Source organism: Amblyomma maculatum, chromosome 1 (assembly GCF_055883805.1).
Source record: "Amblyomma maculatum isolate TAMU_Amacu chromosome 1, ASM5588380v1, whole genome shotgun sequence".
Lineage (NCBI taxonomy): Eukaryota > Metazoa > Arthropoda > Arachnida > Ixodida > Ixodidae > Amblyomma > Amblyomma maculatum.
In genome coordinates this window covers 499592375-499614392 of record NC_139344.1, presented here as the reverse complement: position 1 = coordinate 499614392, position 22018 = coordinate 499592375, and the positions used below count along the sequence as shown (strand labels likewise).

Here is a 22018-nt window from a genome sequence, read left to right as displayed (position 1 = left end):
ATGCCGTGTCGCGACCTGGCCAGGTATGAGAAAGGATGTGCTGGGTTACGCCCGTACATGTCCTGTTTGCCAGGTAGCCAAGCCTCGGGCGGGGAAACCCGCTGGCATGATGAAGCCGGTAGTTAGCAACTATCCGTGGCAAGTGGTCGCGTGCGATATCATGGGACCCCTCCCTCGCTCCGCGCGCGGACACCAATATATCCTGGTAATAACGGACCACTATTCCAAGTGGGTTGAGGTTTTCCCCCTTAGGAAGCTTGTGTCAGAACGGATTTGGGAGAAACTGTTGGAGACATTCACTCGTTTCGGTTTCCCTTCCGACCTCATTACAGACAATGCTTCGTATTTCACAAGCAAAGTCTTTGTTGATTCCTGTCGGGCGCTTCAAATCCGCCACAGGAAAACGAGTCCCTATCACGCTCAGAGCAACATAACCGAGAGAGTGAATCGGAATGTTAAGAGTATGCTGGTTGCGACGACCGAGCAGCACAGAGATTGGGACGCACGGTTGTCCGAACTGGCTTTCGCCACTAGAACAACCGTGAACAGGTCGGTGGGTATGACACCTGCTTACTTGAATTTTGGGAAAGAGATCGCTTTTCCGCTAGAGAACGCCCTACTTGACGCGGCGGGGCCCGCGCCCCCTCCGCTTACACAGTACGCGGCAAAGCTCCGCGAGCGCCTTGAGGCAGCGCAGCGCGCGGCTCGTGAAAACCTCGATGTCGCGCGCATGGAGCAAGCGGATCAGTACAACAAAGGTCGTCGTCACGTCGTTTTCAACACGGGCGACTTGGTACTGAAAAGAACGCACCCGCTTAGTAACGCAGCGCGTGGTTTCGCCGCGTCGCTAGCGCACAAGTGGGTTGGACCGTTCGAAGTTACGGCACGGACTACGCCACTCACCTACCAGCTGCGGTTGTTGGCGAGCGGTGAAACCGCTGGTCCGGTGCACGTCGCAGACTTGAAAGCTTACCACCTTCGCAAGGACGATAACTGCGAAGCGGGGGAAGCTCAAAACGATGCAGGTAGCAACCCGGTTCGCAACCGACGCTATAACCTAAGGCCAAGGTAGTGCACTACTTTGTCTAACATGTTTGCTTCTATCAGAATGCATTCTGATAAGATTTTGCAGCAGCCAGATGAACCCCCGTCGCTGGGGCGGGAAACCGCACCCAGCGCTTGGTTCAAGGAGGGGCCACTTAAACAGGGGGTACCCCCCTAGTTTGTGGTCCATTATTGTGACCAGCGCGGCCATGCTGGCCGTCTTCAACGCGTCTGGAGTGGAGCCCGCTGCCCAGGCCTGGAGTACGGGCCTCAGGAAGCCAGGTGTGCCCGGGGCGAAAACGCCTGCTGCAATGTGCATCCAGCACGGCGCCACGTGGAAAGGAGTCAACGATGTAGAGCAGCGGCTCAGGGCCGCTGCCAGGCGTGTCCGGGGCCAAGCCCAGCTGCGCTGTGACCCCGAGGATGTGGCCACTTCCGGAGAGGGACCAGCCGGAACAGTCCCGCCATGCCTGCTGCTTCTCCCGTCCCACGGACCAGCTGAGATGGCATCCCGCCAGAGCCAGGCGACAAGCCTTCATATTTTACGCTGACCCGGGCTCGGACATGGACATGGCCCGGCTGTTGGCGGAGCCCGGGTCGGACACTGAGGGGGGGGAAGATGTAGGGCTCGTGGCGCGCCGCGCATTCGAAGGCCGCGCCACTTCCCAATGCTCCCTGCGCGCGTGCCTGTTTCCCTCTCCCCGCTCGCGCGGGGATAACCGGTCCCGCGCGAGGGGGCTATAAAATAAGGCACGCGCCGCGGTCTCGGGCTCTTCTTGGTTCCTGGCTCGTCGCTCCCGCTTCTCCCCTGGCTCTCTCCACGAGAACGACCCGCAGCCACCCGGACGACGACCCCGGACGGCCTCGACGACCCCCGCGCGTAACGTGAGATAAAGAATGTTTGTTACACGGCCCACTGTGTGTTTTGTCATGCGCATGCCTCGGGCAGAAAAATCGCCCACAATTGTTAGAAGCGAGCCCGTCATCGCTTTCATGGTGTTTGGTCAACCGTTCGGCACGCTCATTCCTGGCCTACTTCAGGCTGGCCTCAACTATGGTTGCGGGTGGTATGCCGTCATACAGGGGGTGCAGCGAGCGCAGCAGGAGTGGTGGCTGCGCGGTGACCGCGATAACCGAGCCGAGTTGCGAGAGAATCGAGGGCCGTGGTGTGACGTCACAGTGCGGCCACGGTGGCGAAAACCGGGCGTAATGCAACTATCGCTACAAAATGTATCGACTGCATTATGTATTGACGCATGTCGGTACAGAATACAGTCACCTGCGAATAGGCAAAGTGACGATATGTTGCAAGGAAGGTCGTTTAAAACTAAGAAGAAAAAAATAGGGCTGGGAGGAGCAACCGAAAAGACGGTTTTGGCTGAAGATTGGTGGTTTTCTTGACAGTGCCTATGAACGGTGACAAAAGGAAGCAGTAAACCCACGATAAAACAAGTAGGTCAACACAAAGGCTCGACCGTCTAGCAATGAGGCGAGGATGGGGTACGCAGTCGAATGCTTTCGAAAACTCGAGGTAAATGACGTCAATTTGAAAGCCGGCATTAAGATTAAGGCGAATATCCGCTGTGGATTCGCTCTGTTTCGCATGAGAGGCCTCGACCGTGCTGTTTCCGCCGTTTCGTGCTGTTTCGGAATGAAAAAAGAATTTGTGTCAAGGTGTGATGCAATGATGGAGTGCAGTACATGCTCTAGTAGTTTGAAAAAAAAAAAAAAAATGTACGTCAAAGAAAAAGGGCGGTAATTCGAAGGTCAGAATGGCTGCTAGTTTTTCCAGTCGCTTGAAATTGATGTTGTGGCGATGTACCGAGTGAAAATTGTCGATAAAATCAAACTGGCAATCAGTTTTGTGCCTTTTAGAATTTCAGGCGATATATTGTCGCAGCGTGGATTGCTACACCTTGAAGTTGTCTATTAGTTTCGCTATATCTTCAGAGTGGATTGTGACGGTCTGCATTTTAGATAAATTAAACGAGGGCTGCTTTGTGAAGTTTGGTTTCTATACTTAGAACAACCACGTTTCCTGTGACAAGAAAGCAAACGTGTAATTTAGGTAGCAGAATGGCTTCATCACTGCATCCGTCACGATTGTCTAAGGTTTCCGACCACAACATCAAGAAAGCAAGCATGGGCTATTCGGGCGGCAACCCCTGGAGTTCAAAAGTGGCAAGGACAGCCCTGAACGTAGCAATTGCAGCTTAATAAGGAAGCTACTGACGCCACTATATAGTAATGTATCACCTCACACTAACGTACGCTAGCGTCAAAGCTTTAAAAACTGGCGCATTTTACATGATCAGCTTTTGGTACGCGCAAAAATACTCTACTTATAATTAATATTAGATAACATTTCAGAAATTTCAGAAAACAATTAAGTTCCACTTTTAAATGTACGACGGCATTGATGTACAGGTAATTAAATATTGGCAACCATATCAGTCAACGCCTACCACAGTTGTTACATAGCGAATGAGCGTAGCCAATACGTGTCGTGAAATCTAATCATGGTTCCAATTCTCACTGTGTTCGCACTTGCTAGAGAACACAGATAATAAGGTGCCTTCTACGACAACGCAGTACGAGTTACCTAGAGTTTGTTAATTCGCACGCCGGCTCTGCTGACGGCTAGTCTTGTGCTCCGGCTCACCGAGTGGGAAGGGAGCTCGAAACATATCACAAGTCCAATGAAACCAAGCAAGGAACAGAAAACTCGCAGCCAGAAAGGACACCCACCACGAGTTACTTTAACACAGATCCCTCTAGCTTTCTAGCTCTCGTGAGACGACGGCAGAGTTCATACATCTTCTGCCCAGCTTCGCACCACCACACCACTCGGACTCAAAGAGGACGCGCACACCAGCACAACAGCGCATACATAGCTGAATATAAATATCTGGGGGTAAACGAAGGATTGGCATACATTGGAAAGCATGAGCAATCATTAAGGCCAAAGGGAGAAGGAATGCCGGGATAATGAAGCATAAGGCATTGTGGGGATACAATAGGTATGAGGGGTATTTGGAAAGGAATTATGGTGCCCGGACTTACTTTCGGAAATGCGGTTTTGTGCCTAAAATCAGAGGTACAGTCGACATTAGAAATAAATCAGAGATCCGTTGGACGATTAGCACTAGGTGGCCACGGCAAAACTACAAATGAGGCGGTACAGGGAGATATGGGCTGGGCATCTTTCGAAGTACGGGAAGCTCAGAATAAAATATTATATGAGGAACGCCTGAGGAAATTGGACAGTAACAGATGGGCAGCTAAGGTATTTAAATACCTGTACCTAAAAAGCGTTGACTCACAATGAAGGAAAAGAACTAGGAAACTAACTAGTAAGTATGCTAGTCACAAGGACGGAGAAATAAAGAGCATTAAGCAACAGGTGAAAAACACACACCAGTGGCCGGGTGAATAAACCGGCGGTGGAAACTAGCAAAAAAACGACTGGAAGATTGGTGGCTTAAAAGCAGAGAAGTGACATAATGTTAGTAATGTAGGAACAAAAATTTAATAAATAGAATGATGGTTTAGTTAACCATTCTAAATCAATAATTAAGATATATGGAGAAAAATGAGCATGCTACCACCCCGTTTCAAAGGGGACGCTCCTATATTCCATCCATCCACACGCCCCTCGCATAGAGCAGCCTCCGGCCGACTTGTCTCGCCTTTTTATTTTCACTCGGGTGGGAATCCGGGCGGTCATCGGAAACAAATAAATCGGCCACGCACTGTGCCGGGAAAAAGCACAAACAACTTACGCAGCCCACTCACGAAGTATGCGAGAGCGGGGCAATTTTCACGGTGGTTGAGCCTAAACACCACACGTTGAGATCATGTACGAGAACACCAGCGATGCTTCACGCTACGAAGGACCCAAATGGGAGCAAAAAAGAAGGATATAATCAAGTGAAGTTTTTAAAATCGCCGAGGGTGATATTGATTTTGAATTCCCTATCATATTCTCTCAAAACGTCTAGAATGTGTAGCACCGCAGAAATAGCCCCCGTGTTTTGCCTCTCAACTCATATACAGGCCTGAGCGTTAAAAAAAAAAAAAAGCTTAACTAGAGATTCGCCGGCGAAAGCGCTACGAGCCTTGGCTTACGTTTGTTTGGCTCCCCGCAGAGCTAGACAGCGCTGGAGAGTGTGGAAAGAAGGACGCGTCTCTTGCCTGGGCGAGCCTTCACCGCTGTGGGGCCGCGAACCAATGATAGCAATGCGAAGCACTGCTTACGTCATCTACCTCGAGATGATGAGAACACGGGCCACCATGGTCGCCATGTGGCGCGAAAGCAGGAATTTTTAATAAGTCGACCAAATTATCGGCTTGTTTTTGTGGACTTGTGGGCGGTATGAACGTTCATAGGCACTTTGTATCATAATGCACGCTTTCATAACCCCGTTCCGAACCCCTATTTAAAGGGCCCTTACAGTACGATAGAGAGCAACAGATCGCAGTGTACAATCGAAGAAAAGAAAAACAATAACGGGCATCGTGTACAAATCAATTTATTTGCCATCATGGTAGAAATGATGGCGGGAGCCCATAGCAGAAGCTGACAAAGTCACGGGCCCACAGTATATAAAGAAGTACGTACTATCATGAGCAATATGAGCAAGAACACACGAGCGCGAGGCACATAGCCTCGAAACCCACTTGGGGCGATACGGTGCGGCCGCTGTGGAAAACAAAAGGGCGCTGCGGTTCCGTTAACTGTTGTCACTCCCGCCTTACTAGCATTACTGCGAAACGGCAGCTGATTGCGAGGCACCGGCCGCTAGCGATGATAAGGCGGTTTTGAAGCGCAGATTGTGAACCGTGGTATCTGCGCCAGATACCGCTGTTTACTTTTTCGTTTCTTACTTTTTCTTGCATGCTGCAGTAAGCTTTTTCTGGTCGACGTTTTTTTTAATGGCCTATGATATGGCCAGTCACAGGCAAACGTTCAAATGTGCGAAGAACGTAAAAATGCCTCATCACTTCCGACAGGGTGACTTGCAATCCGTTTCGCAGTAATGCTAGTAAGGCGGGAGTGACAACGGCTGTTTCCCCCAAGTGGGTTTCGAGCCACGCGCTCGTGAGTTCTTGCTCATGATAGCATATGCATGTCAACGCAAGAAAAAAGATGAAAAAATAAATGTTTCCTCAGCTTATCAACGTACCAACAAGTGCAAATTAAAACAAATGGAAATAATTTCACCATTATGCCAACCGGAGTCGCTGAGTGGTTAGCGGAGAAGTGAGTTATTAATGCGAAAGCATTACTAGGGCAAGGTCGTGTGTACAAAACGTGTGTACATTCTTCTGTCTTTCTCGTAAGAGTTTCGATCAAAAGGGTGGTTGTAATCGAGAGGAGGATGCTAAGACGATTACGTTATTCCTAATGCGAAATTTGAGCGCAGCTTGTTTCCCCTTTTTCGGTAGATTGAGGCAAAGATTTTGGGCAAGACCTGAATGTACTATTACAGAAAACCATTTTATTTTTCACACATATTCCTTCAAGAAACACTCCGCTAACAGTTCTTGACTGTCATGAAGGAAGCTTGTGGTCGGAGAAATAAAGACAGCAATTAGGTTTTCGGGAGGCAGAGCGTGGGCCCAGAGAAACGTTGCACGGCGAAAAGACTAATGCCACAAGCTCCAGACGAGAAGAAAGAACCTTTGCAAAGTCAAAGTTTATTTCCCATCTAACACTACAGATGGAGGAATCGTAGAAATATTAAATATCTTATACTGACTTGAAAACGCTTTAGCCAAAGTTAGCAAGTGTCTCATCGCATTTCTAGCAATATATGTTTTAAAAAAAATGAGGATGGGCTAGATCCGGGCCAGGCCTTCCTCGAAAGCCAAGGGACGATCGGCTAGAGATCCGTAGCATCAAACTCGCTGTATGTGCGCAAACTACATCAAAATATAAAGCTTTTCTCTGTGGCTGTGTGAATTCTCGGTTACTGCACATGTTGACCTGCAGTTCGGTGTAGGCGCTCGCATTATTCATGAATTATTATCTTAGCAATGTGTACCATGTGTTGTAACGTCTTCCACTTGAGCTCTGAAGCGTGTCTTTCATAATTGGTTCACAGGAATGGAAAGGCGCCGTATCTTTCACGCTTGCTTCTGTGGACACCTGAATTATGCAGTAAGGGAAGGAAGATGGGAGTGAAAGTGGAGCTGGTTATGAGGGACAACGCCGATGCCACGAAACCCAGGAACAAGCGCCAAAGCGCTGCGCTCTAAAATTGTGTCAATAGGACAATTAGTTATTTAATGAGAGCCATTGCCGTAAAAGTAAAATCAATCAGACGTCGAAATAGCCATACGACAATTGTCAACGTCATAGGAATGACATCACGCACCGGATGTGTTTGACTTAATGAGCAAAACTGATGCGTGATATTATTCAGAAGTGTCAATAATCAAATAACAATATAAATAGGGCGCCTCCCTCCTACACGGGAAATATTTCGACAAGAGCTGCCCTTTTGATCTCGATGCTAGGAAGCGCGACTGTATCAGGGTTGGTACCGAGCAGCATAGTCCATCATGGTCAGGATGTACCGATTGCCTTCGGGTTGCGTAGGCCAAAAATGTCGACCCTCTTAAACGGGGTATCAATGAACTCGGACCAAAGGTGCCCTTCGGATTTGTGCGTTGGCAGGACGCAACGAACCACTCAGCCTGCATTGCGGGCCAGAAGAATTCTGTCTGCAGCTTGGAGTTTTCTTCGCGCCTTGGTGGCCTCCCATCATCATGTGCCAGCTTGAGAACACCTGATCTGTACTTTCGGGGCGCAACAACTTCGGTGCACTCCCCGCCAAACTCGGCGACGTATTTCTTCTGAAGGACGCCGTAGCAATAAAAAATTGGTCACTACCCTTTCCTTTGTTCGCCCACGCGATGGAAGCACAAGCGTAGGGTCGCGTCATTTCCTTGCTCTTGAACCAACCTTTGGCGCCATATACTAGGGAGACTTTGCAGGTCTTTAAGCTTTTTCAGCGATTTATCCTTGCATGTTGTCAGGCACTCCAACTTTTACTTCAGTTGGCTTTGTAGTCTCGCTTTCTTTTGTCTTGCGCCAGTTTGGATCGGGGTCGTCTGCTGACCTTCCACATTGCCCAGCACTAAATCATACAGAGGATACGCACTTAGCGCGAAGTCGTCCCTGAAAGTACAGGACCGAGCGGTCAAGTAAGTAAACCTTCGTATCTTCCTTTCGTACCAAATCTGTGTCAGGGCTCGAACGGCCCCCAATCATGTCGGCCACGAAAGGTCCCTGGCTGCGAATTTCTTACTGGTGACATTGATGACGGGTATCCGTTCTCAATGCAGCCGATTTTCCTCTCTCTGTTTTGAGGCCACATTTGCTCAGCAGCTTGGATGACCTGACTTGCTGCATTTCTTGGGCGGCCATCGGAGGTGGCGGCAATTTTCAGGTCCCGTACGCGCACAAATAAAACATTTCAGCGCGGCTCTTCGCGTCCGATGACTGCAGCAAAGTTTCCCTTCTCTCAGTATTCTTGGAGATAACTGCCATATTCTGCGGGGTGCTTCGCTTACCGAAGTTCGACCAGCCATTGGCCTCTGCATACTTTCTGCCCTTGCTACTGTTTTCGCGCAGGATGTGTCCTTTTCTTTCCAAACAATTTGTAGCCAAGTGGCGCAGTTAGACAAGAACTGTTTCCTTAGAATCAGGTTAAAGAGATCTGCGTACTCTTTCTTTGACAGCTATATCCATCTTTCCAAGAAGTTCTGTAGGCGCGTCACGAACTGTGAACAGTATTCCTCGTTCCGGGCATTAGCAGACCTAAAGTTTTCCCTGAACTCCTCCCCTGTCATACGGAAGCGAATCATGAGTGTCTGCTTGTTGTAGTCCAAGCACTTGGAGACTAAAAACAGTGAGTGCTTCGCCGCTTAAACACAGACTAAGGGCCCATTGATCGCGAGACCAACCCTGACTCTCAACGATGCGCTCGAAACGCATGAGGCGTCAAGGTCGTCCCTGCTTTCATTAAAAACCGGCTTGTGCGGGCTTACGCGTTCGGGCCGAGCAACTTTACCCTCGCACGTTTCTGACCGGTGTCAGTTGCCAGACTATTCGATAGGTCTCGTCGGAGTAATTGTTTTTCTTTCCCCATGTCCGTACTTCTGTCTCCATGTCAGGCATCCGGAGTTTAGACTGTTCGTGGGCCTTCTACAACTCTAGTTCTGCCTCCTCTTTCCGTCGCGCACGTTCCTCATTGCGTTCTTCTCTGCGACGAGCTCGCTCCTGGTCTAACCACTTGAGCAGCTCTTGACCCTCAAAGTCAACAAGTAGTTCTAACTCTGCTTCGGCCATTTTAGGTGGGAAGAGCTATACACAACACAAAAAAATATTTGCACCTACTCCTTCACCAACACTTGCTTGACCAGTCCTGCCGCGGGCGCCAATTATGTCCCGCCTTTACGGTCAACAAAGGCGCCCTTTACGGTTACCCGCCGTCCCTCTATGAGGACACAGTTGAAAAGACCCATGAAGTATGTGTGTTATTAAGGAATAACTCCAAGAAAGTAACGTTTTTTGCAACAATTGGATCTTTATAGCTGGTAGTTCAAATTACACTGCATAATAATCGAACACAAAAAAAACGCCACGACACGATAAAAGGCGACTCTGTAAATGACAAGAGCGAAAACTGCAATAAAAGAAGGCTATAAAGATAGCACAGATACGCAAGAGTTACACCACAGCGTAAAATACTAAGCCAGATCAAACAGAGGCGAAAACAATATTCAGTTAACCGACAGTAAAAAGGAGTTCTCACGGCTTTCTTGTTCGATGAGGCGTCGCAGAATTGATCGGTAGCGGCGGCCGTACAACAAGAGAAGAAATGATGAGTTGATCGCGGACTGAGTGAAAAAACAAGAAGCTTTCCCAGAGAGAGCGGATGCGAGAGTGGGCCGAAAGACTACATCACTACATCTCCCCAGAACGCACTGCCGCGGGCGTGCTGCGGTCTACCTTTTACAGCGCAGCTCTGTGGCGCCCGTTGCTGGGTTTTGCGGCGGCGTCGTCGGCCTCGCAACCAGTTCCGCCCTCCTTTCAGCCCCCCAGTTCGAGCCGGCGCTTCGGCAACCGGAGCCTCGCAGGAAGAGGGGGAGGGGGGGGTTTACACTCAGCGGCGAACGATGTGGGCAGGAGCGCGCGCAGCAACCGGAGAACACGAGGAAAGGAGGGGGGGGGGGTTCGCCGGAGGCAGCGTTAGCAGTGATCGGCGAGTCAAGACAACGTGCTGCGTAGAACGCCGTCGCCGCCATGCAGAAAGAGGAGGAGCCCCTCCCTCCCTCTTCCTAAGTGGCGGCGAGGGTACTCTCCGGTTGCCGAAACGCCGACCTGCTAAGCGAATCACGGTGCGTGCATCCCGTTCTCACTCGCTAGCGGCGTCAGCGGCATCAGTCGGTCGCTGCTACCTGTTCGTCGCGCAACATTCCTATGGACCCACGCGCTGCCTCCCGCAACCTGCCGATAACTCAATTGCTCTCTTCATTACTCCGACCACAAAGCTTCTTTCATGACAGCCAAGAACTGTCAGTGGAGTGTTTCTTGAAAGAATACGTGTGAAAAATTAAAAAAAAAGTTGTCTGTAATTGTACATACGTGTCTTGCTAGAAATCGTTGCCTCAATTTATCGAAAAGGTGAAACAACTGATGAGCTGCGCTCAAATTTCGCATTAGGAAAAAACCTAATCGTGGGCAATGTTTTTTTGTACTCTCGGCTGGTTGCGCTCGGCCCACCGTGAAGGACGCGCGCTGGCCGGTCGCTGCCCCGAAATCATGTAGAAGCATGCTCGGATGAGAGGGGAGATACCGTAACTTCCACTCTATATGTGAGGCAGCTTGTGACAGTACGTATGTATGCACGTATAATGTAAACCGAAATATCTTCCCCTCTTGAGTCCCTCGGCTGTACCCAGCAGCGCTCAGTTCCGCATACTACCGACAATTTTCATCAATTATCACCAAATCGACCTCACGCTTTAGTGCAGCCGCGAACTATTCTCAGATGAAATAGGATGCGCACGGAACCGTATAGTAGATATTTCACCAGTGCAATTTAACCATTGTGAAAGCACCGGCGAATTTCACGTCATTGCGCCACACCGCGATCCTATCGACGGAGAACTGATCCATTTGAGCTGCGTCTACTGGCGATGCATGGCAACCGGTTGTTCTTTCAGGATTGTCATGGCAAACAGAAAGCTCGGCAACGCTAGTGTACGTGCCTTTTTGTAATAAAATAGATGGCGAAAACCGGGAGGCATGATTTCAATGCTTTCGCAGTCTAAATGAAACGCAGCCTTGAATTTCGAAACTGTAGAGTGGCAATGACAGCTTCGATGCTGAGACGACATCCCCGTTAAGGATTCGGTCCCATTAAGGCTTAGTTTTCTTCTAACGTTTCGTGAGTGCTACATTCAACTTCGATGCGATCACATAGCTCACAAAAACGTACATCGTCATACAATTCAACTGCGGCGATTCCATTTTTTCTCCCCGAGTTTCACACTTTCGCGCTTGCTGATTCTAAACACTTGTGTTTCACGGCTCTTAGAATAATGCACCGAAGTGAAAAGGCCGGACCATCTGTTAAAGTTGGAGCTAGCGGCATGCAAAGAAAATAAAGCAGCAAGCCAGACCGGTGAAGGGCAAAACCCTATCTCAAAACGGTCCGTTTCACGCCTAGAAATTGTATTACCTACAAGTGACGGAAGACTCACGGCATCGCGAAGCCAAGGGCGCGCCTCGAGTTCACGTCGCGAGGTACAGACGTGAGCAAGCTTTTCTGGAAGCGTTAGAGAGGTCCCCTGTAGATCAAACGAAGCAAAATTTTACACCAGGTACTGGGCTTCAGTGTTTGCACCAAACTAAACAACTGCATTGAAAGAAACGCAGAAACAAGTACTTTTAACCGCTAGGATTTATTTCACAACACACCGCACTAGAGCTCTAAATAAGTCTGCTCTCGAATTTACCACGCGCACGGACGTTACAAGCTAGACTAAAGTGATGGCCAACCGTAAATGGCACTAGGGTTTGGCTTTCAAACTTCAAAAATGAAACCATTGCGAATCATTTTAGCTTTAAGCATCGAGCCATTATTACAAGGCCTTGCTTACCTGCAACAATAGAGCATCAGACGTGATCGTATTTTTCTAACTTTCCCTACATGCAGGGGAACTTTGGCGACGTTCGCGAAAAACGCTCTAGAGGCGGACTGCGATCATATGCGCATGGTTTCGCTCGCACAAGGGACGTTTGCAGATACAGCTAGGGCGCACAAGTATGTCCTCCATTTTTTGCTTTACATCGACTAACACAATGCCTTGAGATAATTCTCGGTGCAATCTTTGAAAGGAACAGCGCGACTGAATCGTGCTGTCAAGAAAACCTGGAATTGCGCCCAAGGTCCGCACAGGTGCTGTTCTTCCAGCGGTCGACACCTTGGCCTGACTGTGGCGCTACCTACAGTTCGGGCCGATACTATAAGCAATGCCCCAATCGAGCCAAGATGGCGACCGTAAAATGTATGGCAAGTGTTATCAGCTTTTGTGCAATAACAAGTTTCTTTGATTTCACTATTAAATCCCTCATTTAGGGTTACGTATACTTGCGCGAAGAAGACGGGACACGGAAAAAGGCGCATATAGACCCTTTACAGCGCGAGCGCATGGGCGCTGCCATATTTGATCATGTGACCCTTCCGCCATCGCTGGCCTTCGGGCCTTCTGGTTTGACTAGTTTGACGGCTTTCGGCGCGCTAGTACTCGGCTGCACGGTGCGGCGTACCCGCTATCGCTGGGGACAACGAGCTTGTAGACAGCCGAAAAACTTCCGGTATAGTGCGTGTAGGTGCTAAAAAATATTTAATTTAACCACGTATTTCATTTATTGCATCCTCCTAACTATCTGCATTGGCTAGAACGTTTCGACAAACCCATCAGCCGTCGACTCTTTTTTTTTTTTTGCTTTTTTATCAATTCCCTCTCTAGCACTCTTTGTGGAAAACGTGACTTTCTGTAAAACTGAATAGATTACAAACTGAATATTCCCTCAAACTTTTTTTTTTTAATTTTCTTGCGCAAAGGGCGAACGCATGCTCAGACTATGCTGGCTGAGACGCATTATGAATGTTCATTTAACATTGTGCACAATACTTACTGCTCAATATGGACACGCGTGTAATCCCCGACAGTTGATGATATAATTTTATCTCCTGTAAACGTCCTGGCTTCAAAAGACTATTACGCTGCTTGAAGGCCGCATCAGGCGCTCAGCGGCGTTCACCTGCGCTCGGGCGAAGGTGACTGGAAACTGCACCGGAATTCAGAACGCACAGTACGCAGCCCAAGCAAGCGGGGATATAAAAAAATCTTATCATGGTAAATTTCATCATTGACCCGTGCATTAGTTTCATAAAAGCAGCAGTTATTACATGTATTTCAACAGTACTTGTCTAATTAAAGTTTGGTTTTGTTTGTGCGGTGTTACGTCCCAAAGCGACTCAGGCTATGAGTGGAGGACTGCGGAAATTCCCATCCCCTTGGGGTTCTTTAATGTGCACTGATATCGCACAAAACACGGGCGCTTGGGTTTTTGACTGCAGCGAAAAGCAGCCGCCGAGGCCAAGATTCAATCCCGCATATCCTAGGGAATATAGTACCTAATTAAAGTAAACAGATCCACTTACATGCCCACACTAACTTTCCTTCTCTGCGCAATCAATTCGTATAACTGCATAGACATTAATAGCAACGTCAAGGTACCTCTTAACGCCCTGCGAAAAAAACTCGGCAGCAGTGCAAAGACTCAATATCCAATTCCTGAGAAAACGTCAGGGTCGTTCTCGCATTGCCATGGCTACAGCCGGTGCTATAACGAGCTGGGGCGTGAGGTATAGCCATTCTCTTCAATTCGCAGGCGCTTTCTTGTCCCAGCAAGGAACATGAACTCGTGATACATCTCCCAGAAAAACGGTTGCCTAGGCCATGATGTGCACCTTATGTAGAAAGCGTCTTCTGTTCTTCCGCCAATAAACAACAGGGTCATTAGCTCTACTTCCTCGCAGAATACTTCGATAATACAGATGACACCTGCATCAAAGCAACGCTGTTTAAAAGTCAGCTGGTATTCTTACACAAGATACACAGCAGCATGCAGTTAGCACTGCGCGCCGATGCGTTCCGAAGGCCAGCAATGACGGCCGTCCTAGTGGCGCCACCTGTTAGGGAAGAGTTGAACTACTCGCTGTAAACGGTCTATACGACATGTACGGAGCGCAACTTCCAACTGGTTTTGAAAAGGCCGATACACTGAGCAAACACAAGAAAAATAAACACGTAGCATCCCGCCGCCAGGTGTTCCGCCAGATAGCAAACGTGTAAAACTGATATCCTTCGATATACAGTAATCAAATACAAGGCCACGACACGGGTAAAAGGGAAGATGAAGCATGAGTGAACGATGAACATATAACATTTCTTATCAAAAGCAATGCAAGGAAATAAAAACAAGAAAAAAGAAAACAAAAAAGAAAAACTCGTACAATGTGCAAAAATTGCTCATTGTGCTTTTGCTAAGAAATGTTATCTGTTCATCGTTCACTCATGCTTCATCTTCCCTTTTATCCGTGTCGTGGCCTTTTCTTGTATTTGATTACTGTATATCGAAGGATATCAGTTTTACACGTTTGCTATCTGGCGGAACACTTGGCGGCGGGATGCTACGTGTTTATTTTTCTTGTGTTTGCTCAGTGCCGGTATAAATGTATCGGCCTTTTCAAAATTTAAAACCAGTTGGAAGGTGCGCTCCGTACATGTCGTATATGTGCCTTTTTTTTGCGTCCCGTCTTGTTCGCGCAAGTATACGTAACCTTTCAAAGATGAACCAACTCGCCCAAACAAGACTATTACTTGATCATTTAGGGTGAGCGCCTCAGTCCACCTAAGCCCTTTCTATTACTCAGTGCATGTAAAACAATGATTAGATGACAAACTGAAGATCATCAGCCTATGTCTGAAGCACCCTCCTTACGAAAGGCATCGCAGACGATCGTCGCGCGCCTCGAGAGTCCCTGCACACCGGAAAGTTTGGAAAATGCGAACACGTCTCGTTTCCGACGCTCCATTGTTGCCGGTAAGGAAGGCTCTGTGAAATCACTGCATGACGTGGAAAATTAAAATGGTTCGCGGCATCACTTGAGTTCTGGAAGCAACTTTCTCCTATATAATTTGGGGCGCAGAGGAAGAAATCGTAGCGCGCTGTCTCAAACACATTGCATTCGCTTCAAGCACTTGGTGTAAAATGTTTCTTTGTACGCCCTGCAACGGATCGAGGCAAGCTCCTGTGAACGACGTCTATGAAGCAGCTTTCACTTGCCGCTAATTTAATTCCCCAAGCGTGAAATTTGTGGAGCGCAGTTTGCCGGTCGGGCTTAGCGCTTCATTTGTTTTCAATTCCTACTCTTACTGCCTCAAGTCCTTTCCAATTTCATTATTTATTTTTCGAACCGTAAAACACGAAATTGGTAGAGTTTAAATGTGGCTGAACCGAATTGACGAGCTCTACCTTCATTTAGCTTACTACAGTAATTCAGACAAATTGTTTCGGGCCTGCCATATTTTTTAAGTGGCTACAAAGTTAACTGGGTCAATTTTGTGCATCTACTAGGATCCCTCTCTCGGATATAGACTACGGTCTGCTAGACAGGACATGAGTGCGCAGAGACAGGTTTGTCGCGTCTAAAACGCGTAAGGGGGGCATTCGATGGTACCACGCAAATGGGTAGCGCGTTAGAAGTGCAATACATTCTCAGATATGCATCCTGCAATATATTTTTGGTTGTACGCACAGGGTAAACAACTAGCATGGATGCATGATAACGATGTAATTAGACACCCCCATGCATGCACTGCTTTTCGACTAGGCCAAGAAAGGCTGCTTGGAATGCGGCTGTACTTGAGCGGTCAAGTTGTGACAGAACTCAAGAAACATTCGCGAAAATTCAATGAAATGCTTAAACAGAGGGTACATGGCCATCCGCAATCATTTGCCATTAGTATGACATTGTATCACAGTTTTCTACTTTAGATTAATATGGGTACAAGATAATCTGACGAGATTCTGAACATCTTCCGAGAACGGCCGCTCCACGGCTGCGCATGTACGGTAGCATCGCTGAAAAAATGTCAAATATTTTTTCACCGGGGTAGCAGCAAGATTACATGCGCGGTTCAAGTTTGCCATTCACGTTAATTTTGTTGTCGTTCAGCACCCTACAGCCGAGAAACATTTTTCAACAATATATGATCATTATTCGTGCGTTGTGAGCCCCAAATTAGAGGCTTATCTCTGGCCCAGAGTTTGCGTTGTTATCGAAAGTGTCGCTATCTCGAGTAATCTGATTGGTGGAAACCCTTCAATATGATGTGGTTTTGTATTGGCGTTTCGACCAATCAGGTGAGACACTTCGGGCGCAAACTCAGAATATGGGACCAGCGGAGAACTGATTGGGATCACGTGGCATCGCTAGGATGGAAGAAGGTTGCAGAAGATGGGGATCGAACCCATGACATAAGCACGTTCGTACGAATTTGTTAAAGCGCGGCTTTAAACTGTAACGTTTCACGAAATATGGTTGCTTATTACCATATTATTATGGTTATTTGTTCATGGTATGACTTCGTTTTGTTTATGGGGTTTAACGTCCCAAAATCGCTCAGGCTATGAAAGATGCCGTAGTGGAGGGTTCCGGAGATTTAGACCACCTGGTTTTCTTCAACGTGCACTGACATCGCACAGCGCACGGGCGCCTTGCTTTTCGCATCGATCAGCGACAATGAGCACAGAATGCGGACAATAATTTCATATTTGTTCCACTAGCCAAAGAGGCAAATTCTATGCAAGAGGAATTTAACAATGAGGTTGAAAGGAGGGGTAACACCGCCTGCTCTGGTACGAGTCTAAGTAGCCACCATAGTCTAAGAGCAGAGCTTCTTCCAGTGTTGGATAGCTTGAACGAAGTCAATTCAGGCTTTTCTTGCGCATCGTACCGAGCGAACATCTCCGAATCTACTCGAGCGAAGCAAACTGCACATTAGTAAAATGATATGGTAGTCGCGGCAGGAGCAACCGTTCGGATGCCTCGAGCACGATCACACGGGAAATTTCGCCATCGCAGATTTACGTGACGATCCGAAGCGCTTTGCAAAAGCCCAAAAAGCTTGACTACTTTAGCAGAATCGCAGAAAAACTAGCAAGCGAGCGACGGCGCACAGCCGAAGCGGCTCGCTGATGTGCCAACTGCGCTCTAGGTTTTCGAGCTTCTAGGCTTGCTTAAGGCTTGTCATTTTGAACAAGTGTCATTTCCATCGAATGACACTTGTTCAAAATGACATTTGTTTGCTGCCACACGGGAAAATGTAATGACATTCGATGAAAACGATATTAGGCATCGAATGAGTTTGAGGAACTCATTCGAATGCCTAATATCGTTTTCATCGAATGTCATTACATTTTCCCGTGTGGCAGCAGGAACTCATTCGAATGCGACTAACGAGGGCATGTGTTGTCTCAACACCAGAGACTCAGCGAGAATATATAGTCAAAATAAACTGCAAACGTGCCGCAGGCATTATAGTACTACTGTGCATTTACAATTTTGTAGCTAGTCAATAAATTATGTGAAACATGCCAAATAGCATCGCGAAAAAAAAATATCGAACCCTCGCTACCAGCCACCGTACTCTGCGCGAGCGGCAATGGCCGCGGCTGCCGCAGTCCATGGGCGCAGGCACAGTGGTTTTCTTTCGCCACCGTCAGAAAACGTCAAAATCTGCTGACCTTAAATAATACGCGGTTGGATAAAGGAACCTCCAAAATAACCTTTACTGAGGATCGGTGATAAGTAACCAGAGCGATTTTCTACTCGCAGCCCCGTAGCAGCCGCAGCGCCGGTGTGAGGCAGCTCATCCGATTTCGTGCTGTACGTAGTACGTAGCTCCAATGCTAATGCGTCGCCGAAATTACACCTTCCGTTTACCGTCAGAAAATTTATGACACCATTGAAATTACAGTAAGCAGCTCCATGAATAGGCATGACTATTCCCAACGCGCCGTCCGCTGTGGCTTCGATGCGAAACCGTTTAGGCCTAGCGACGACTAGGGCGTAGCGCACGGCTAGAGCGCCGTCGTCCACCGCTCTCGCGGGCAGCACCGTTTCGGTCATGGGATCCGGCGCAGCAAGTGATGCTATTTTGTTGTCTGCTTTTTTGATGAGGCTGGGGTCCGGCATTTTTCGACGGGCATTTATGCCCAGCAAACGATCTTGCGATGACGAGACTCGACGGGGCTGTGGTGCGCTACGCCGTCGGGCGATACTCGAAAATTCAAAAAAGCGTCGTCGGTCAATACACTAGCCACTGCCTAGTTTACGTGTTGCACTTGGAGTGTGCAAAAGGTACGTTGTTGAAACAATTCGTCCGCTTTCCACACCCAGGCACCGACGCGCGCACGTTCCCTACCCTTTCGTAAACAAACGCAACCGGCGCAGTCGCTAACTTCGTAATCAACAGGTTAGTTACGAGTCATGCAAGGCATAAATATGACTTTAAAGGCTGTTTTCGTTCACAGCACTCATCATTCTCTCAAAGGCGCACCAACATTTGTGTATCTATCGCAATTGCCATCATTTGCAAATGACATTAGCTTTGGTCGTGTAGCAGCGCGTCGAAATGACATTAATTTTCCCGTGTGGCATGGGTATTATACCCCTGTCACACGAGCAAATTTAATGTCATTCGTATCGAATGACATTAGCATCTAATGTCATTATTCCCATGCTACACGAGAAAATTTAATGTCATTAGGTTCGAATGACATTCTTCATCGAATGAGTTTGGGGAACTCATTCGCATTCGATCGCGAACCGAATGTGTACTCTTGACGCCAGATACGCAGCAGAAACAAGTAACGCAACAACATATTGCCGCGAAACCTTCAAAACAGTATTTGTTGTTTTTTAACAGCCGCCGGCATACAGGCTTATCACTCTGATTCTGGACCGCGTATCAGTTCCGTAATCTTTGTTTGTTAATGCTCGATGTCGCGAGTCACACCTTTATCAGTTTTGTTGTAGCGCAAGATGCACCGAGATCTGTCTCGAAGGTTCTGGCCACTTGGGTGTCTTTCCAAATGTTCCAGCCCGTGCTGGTAGCTGTCTGCGACGTTATCTAGATTGTTCTGTGCAGCCTTTAAATTGAGCGTTGCCGAGTGTGACGAGCATTCTTTGTCCGACGATCGAAGAGCACGTTTGTTTCTATCGCCGCCGCCGAGTTGCTTAGCTCTTTTGCGGGCGCAAGTCAGCCCAAATAAAGAGTTTCTTTAGTGCAATCATCGACCCCTTCATTTGTGTCGTCGACCTTGTCCCCCCTACGTGACAATATTCTGCGCACATTGAAATTTAAAAATTATATTTCTAAGGTTTTGTTTTAAAACCTGTTAATTTAGGTGTAAAATTATTAGCACTGCAGACTCTCGCGGAACGGCATTATTCTCGGTCACAGCAGTGGTCCAGTAATGGCAGCGACTCACGATCATTTTGGGCTCTGTGTTCCTTGGTAACCGCATCTCCCCGTATGTTTATCTCGGAACTATTTAAAGTTTTGACTGAGCGCCTCACAGTTTGGACGCCAATTGCATGCTCTACGTGTCTCCGTGCGTCTCCGCACTGTGTATCCGCGCTCCGCTGTGTTCAGCCATATTGTTTGTTTACATATTTCGGATTTCTGGGTGACTCGATACTTGGCTTGGATTTTTATGGCTAAAGTGCTACAGCACAGCCAAAAGTAACGTTTTTCGCTTGAATTATCGTACAGAAATGTTTTGATCAGCTTTAAAATGTTACAGAGTGATTTCAGACGCCTTTTATGCGCACTGATGCTCCTTAAGTGGAGTATTTTTTGTAGCTGATTGTAATTGCTACCATTTGCAAATGACATATTTTACCGTGTAGCACCGAAACCGAATGACATTAAATCTGCTCGTGTGACAGAGGTATTACTCATAGTAGGTTGCTTTATTGTGGTATGACGTTACTAGAACTTTGGTTGCGCTTCCATCACAGTGATGGTATTGTCAATCGCGCTAGGGTTAGATCACGAGAACGAGCCTTTATAGGCAGACTTTCCAAGCGAATTGAAATACATTTCCCAAGTCTAAACAGAGGAAGCCCACAGCAGGCCTTTTACGGCCACTAATACTGGTGTCTGTTTCCCTTTAGGAAAACCTCTCTATATTTCCAAAAGAAATTTTACAAGAGTAAAGTATAGTGCATGCATAAAAATAACAGCTGCTATTCTGCTGGCAGCCAAATCATAAATAAATGGAGCATCCTTACCTATTTTCTCTCGATGCAAATGTTTTAGGAATTACACACGCCCATTCCTTAAGATAAATTCTTGGTTCTTGGAAATCAATAAATCCTCAAGGAGCCAACCTAAGTTCCTCTAGCTCTTACACGGAATACTTGAGCGGAAGGCGACGTGATAAATTGGTTTAGTTTGGTTGATGGGGTTTGACGTCCCAAAGCGACTCAGGCTATGAGAGACGCCATAGTGGAGGGCTCTGGAAATTTCGACCACCTAGGCTTCTTTAATGAGTTCAGTTCAGTTCAGTTTTATTCCTTAAAGGCCCCCATTTCAGGGGGTGTTACATAAGGGGTGGGATTACATTTGTAGTGAGGAAAACAAACAGCGATGGTAATTTAACATTGAAGGTGATCTGTTCAGTTCAGTTCAGGCGTTCAGTCGTGTCCAACTCTTCGTGACCCTATGGACCATGTCACGCCACGCTTTCCGGTCTCTCACTATCTTCTTAACATCACATAGCTTCATCTGCAATGCCTCGAGAATGCCATCTAACCATCGCGTTCGCTGCCTACCCCTTCTCCGGCGACCCTCAACCTTTCCCAACATCAAATCTTTCTCCAGCGACTCCTCTCTTCTCATCAGATGACCAAAGTAGCTGAGCTTTAACTTTAGAATTTGACCCTCCAATGAGCAGTCAGGGTTTATGGTCGACAATATCGACTGATTTGATCTTCTGGCAGTCCAAGGAACTCTTAAGAGTCTTCGCCAGCACCACAATTCAAACGCGTCAATTCTTCGGCGGTCAGCCTTTTTCACAGTCCAACTCTCGCATCCAAACATCACAACTGGAAAGACCATAGCACGGGTTATACGGATCTTGGTTGGTAGACTAATGTCTCTGCTCTTTACTAGGCGGTAAAGGCTAACCATTGCTCTCTTTCCCAGAAGCAGGCGTCTCCTAATTTCATGGCTGCAGTCTCCTTCCGAGGTAATCTTGGCGCCCAAGAATAGAAATTCTGTCACAGCTTCCACTTCTTGTCCATTGATGCTTCAGGACTTGATAGGGCAAGACGCCATGATCTTCGTCTTTTTAATGTTCAGTTTAAGCCCAAACTTCTCACTCTCTTCTTGTACGCGCATCAGAAGTCTCTTGAGTTCTACTTCACTTTCTGCCATTAAAGTGGTATCATCCGCATATCTAAGGTTGTTGATACGTTTTCCAGCAATCTTCACTCCAGCTGAAGACTCGTCCAGACCGGCCTTCCTCATGATGCACTCTGCATATAGGTTAAATAGGCAGGGCGACAGTATGCAGCCTTGCCTCACCCCTTTCTCAATCGGAAACCAATCAGTAAGACCATGCCCAGTTCTGACTGTGGCCTCTTGCCCTTCATAAAGGTTCCTGAGGAGACAGATGAGGTGAATTGGAACTCCCATCTCTTGGAGAGCTTGCCACAATCTGCTGTGATCTACGCAGTCAAACGCTTTCGCATAATCAATAAAGCAGAAGTAAATGGGTTTCTGGAACTCTCTTGCTTTTTCCATGATC

At 47.6% G+C, this 22018-nt stretch overlaps 1 protein-coding gene across 3 annotated transcripts in view; it reads right to left on the bottom strand.

Annotated features, from left to right (window-relative positions):
* LOC146210314 (uncharacterized) overlaps positions 1–21785 on the bottom strand; it is a 29594-nt gene extending 7809 nt beyond the window's left edge. Inside the window, exons 1-2 of one of the 3 annotated variants that reach the window (XR_014708857.1) lie at positions 19694–21785; positions 11802–11910 (exon numbers count right to left, since the gene is read on the bottom strand). Coding sequence is in view for 1 of the 3 variants with exons in the window: in XM_084609320.1 (XP_084465446.1) it covers positions 11824–11910; positions 19694–19729 (123 nt within the window). In the remaining 2 variants the exon portion in view is untranslated. The remainder of the gene's footprint in view (positions 1–11801; positions 11911–19693) is intronic. The other 2 variants (XM_084609320.1, XR_014708855.1) reach the window with 2 other exon arrangements.
* Between the last annotated feature and the right edge of the window lie 233 nt (positions 21786–22018).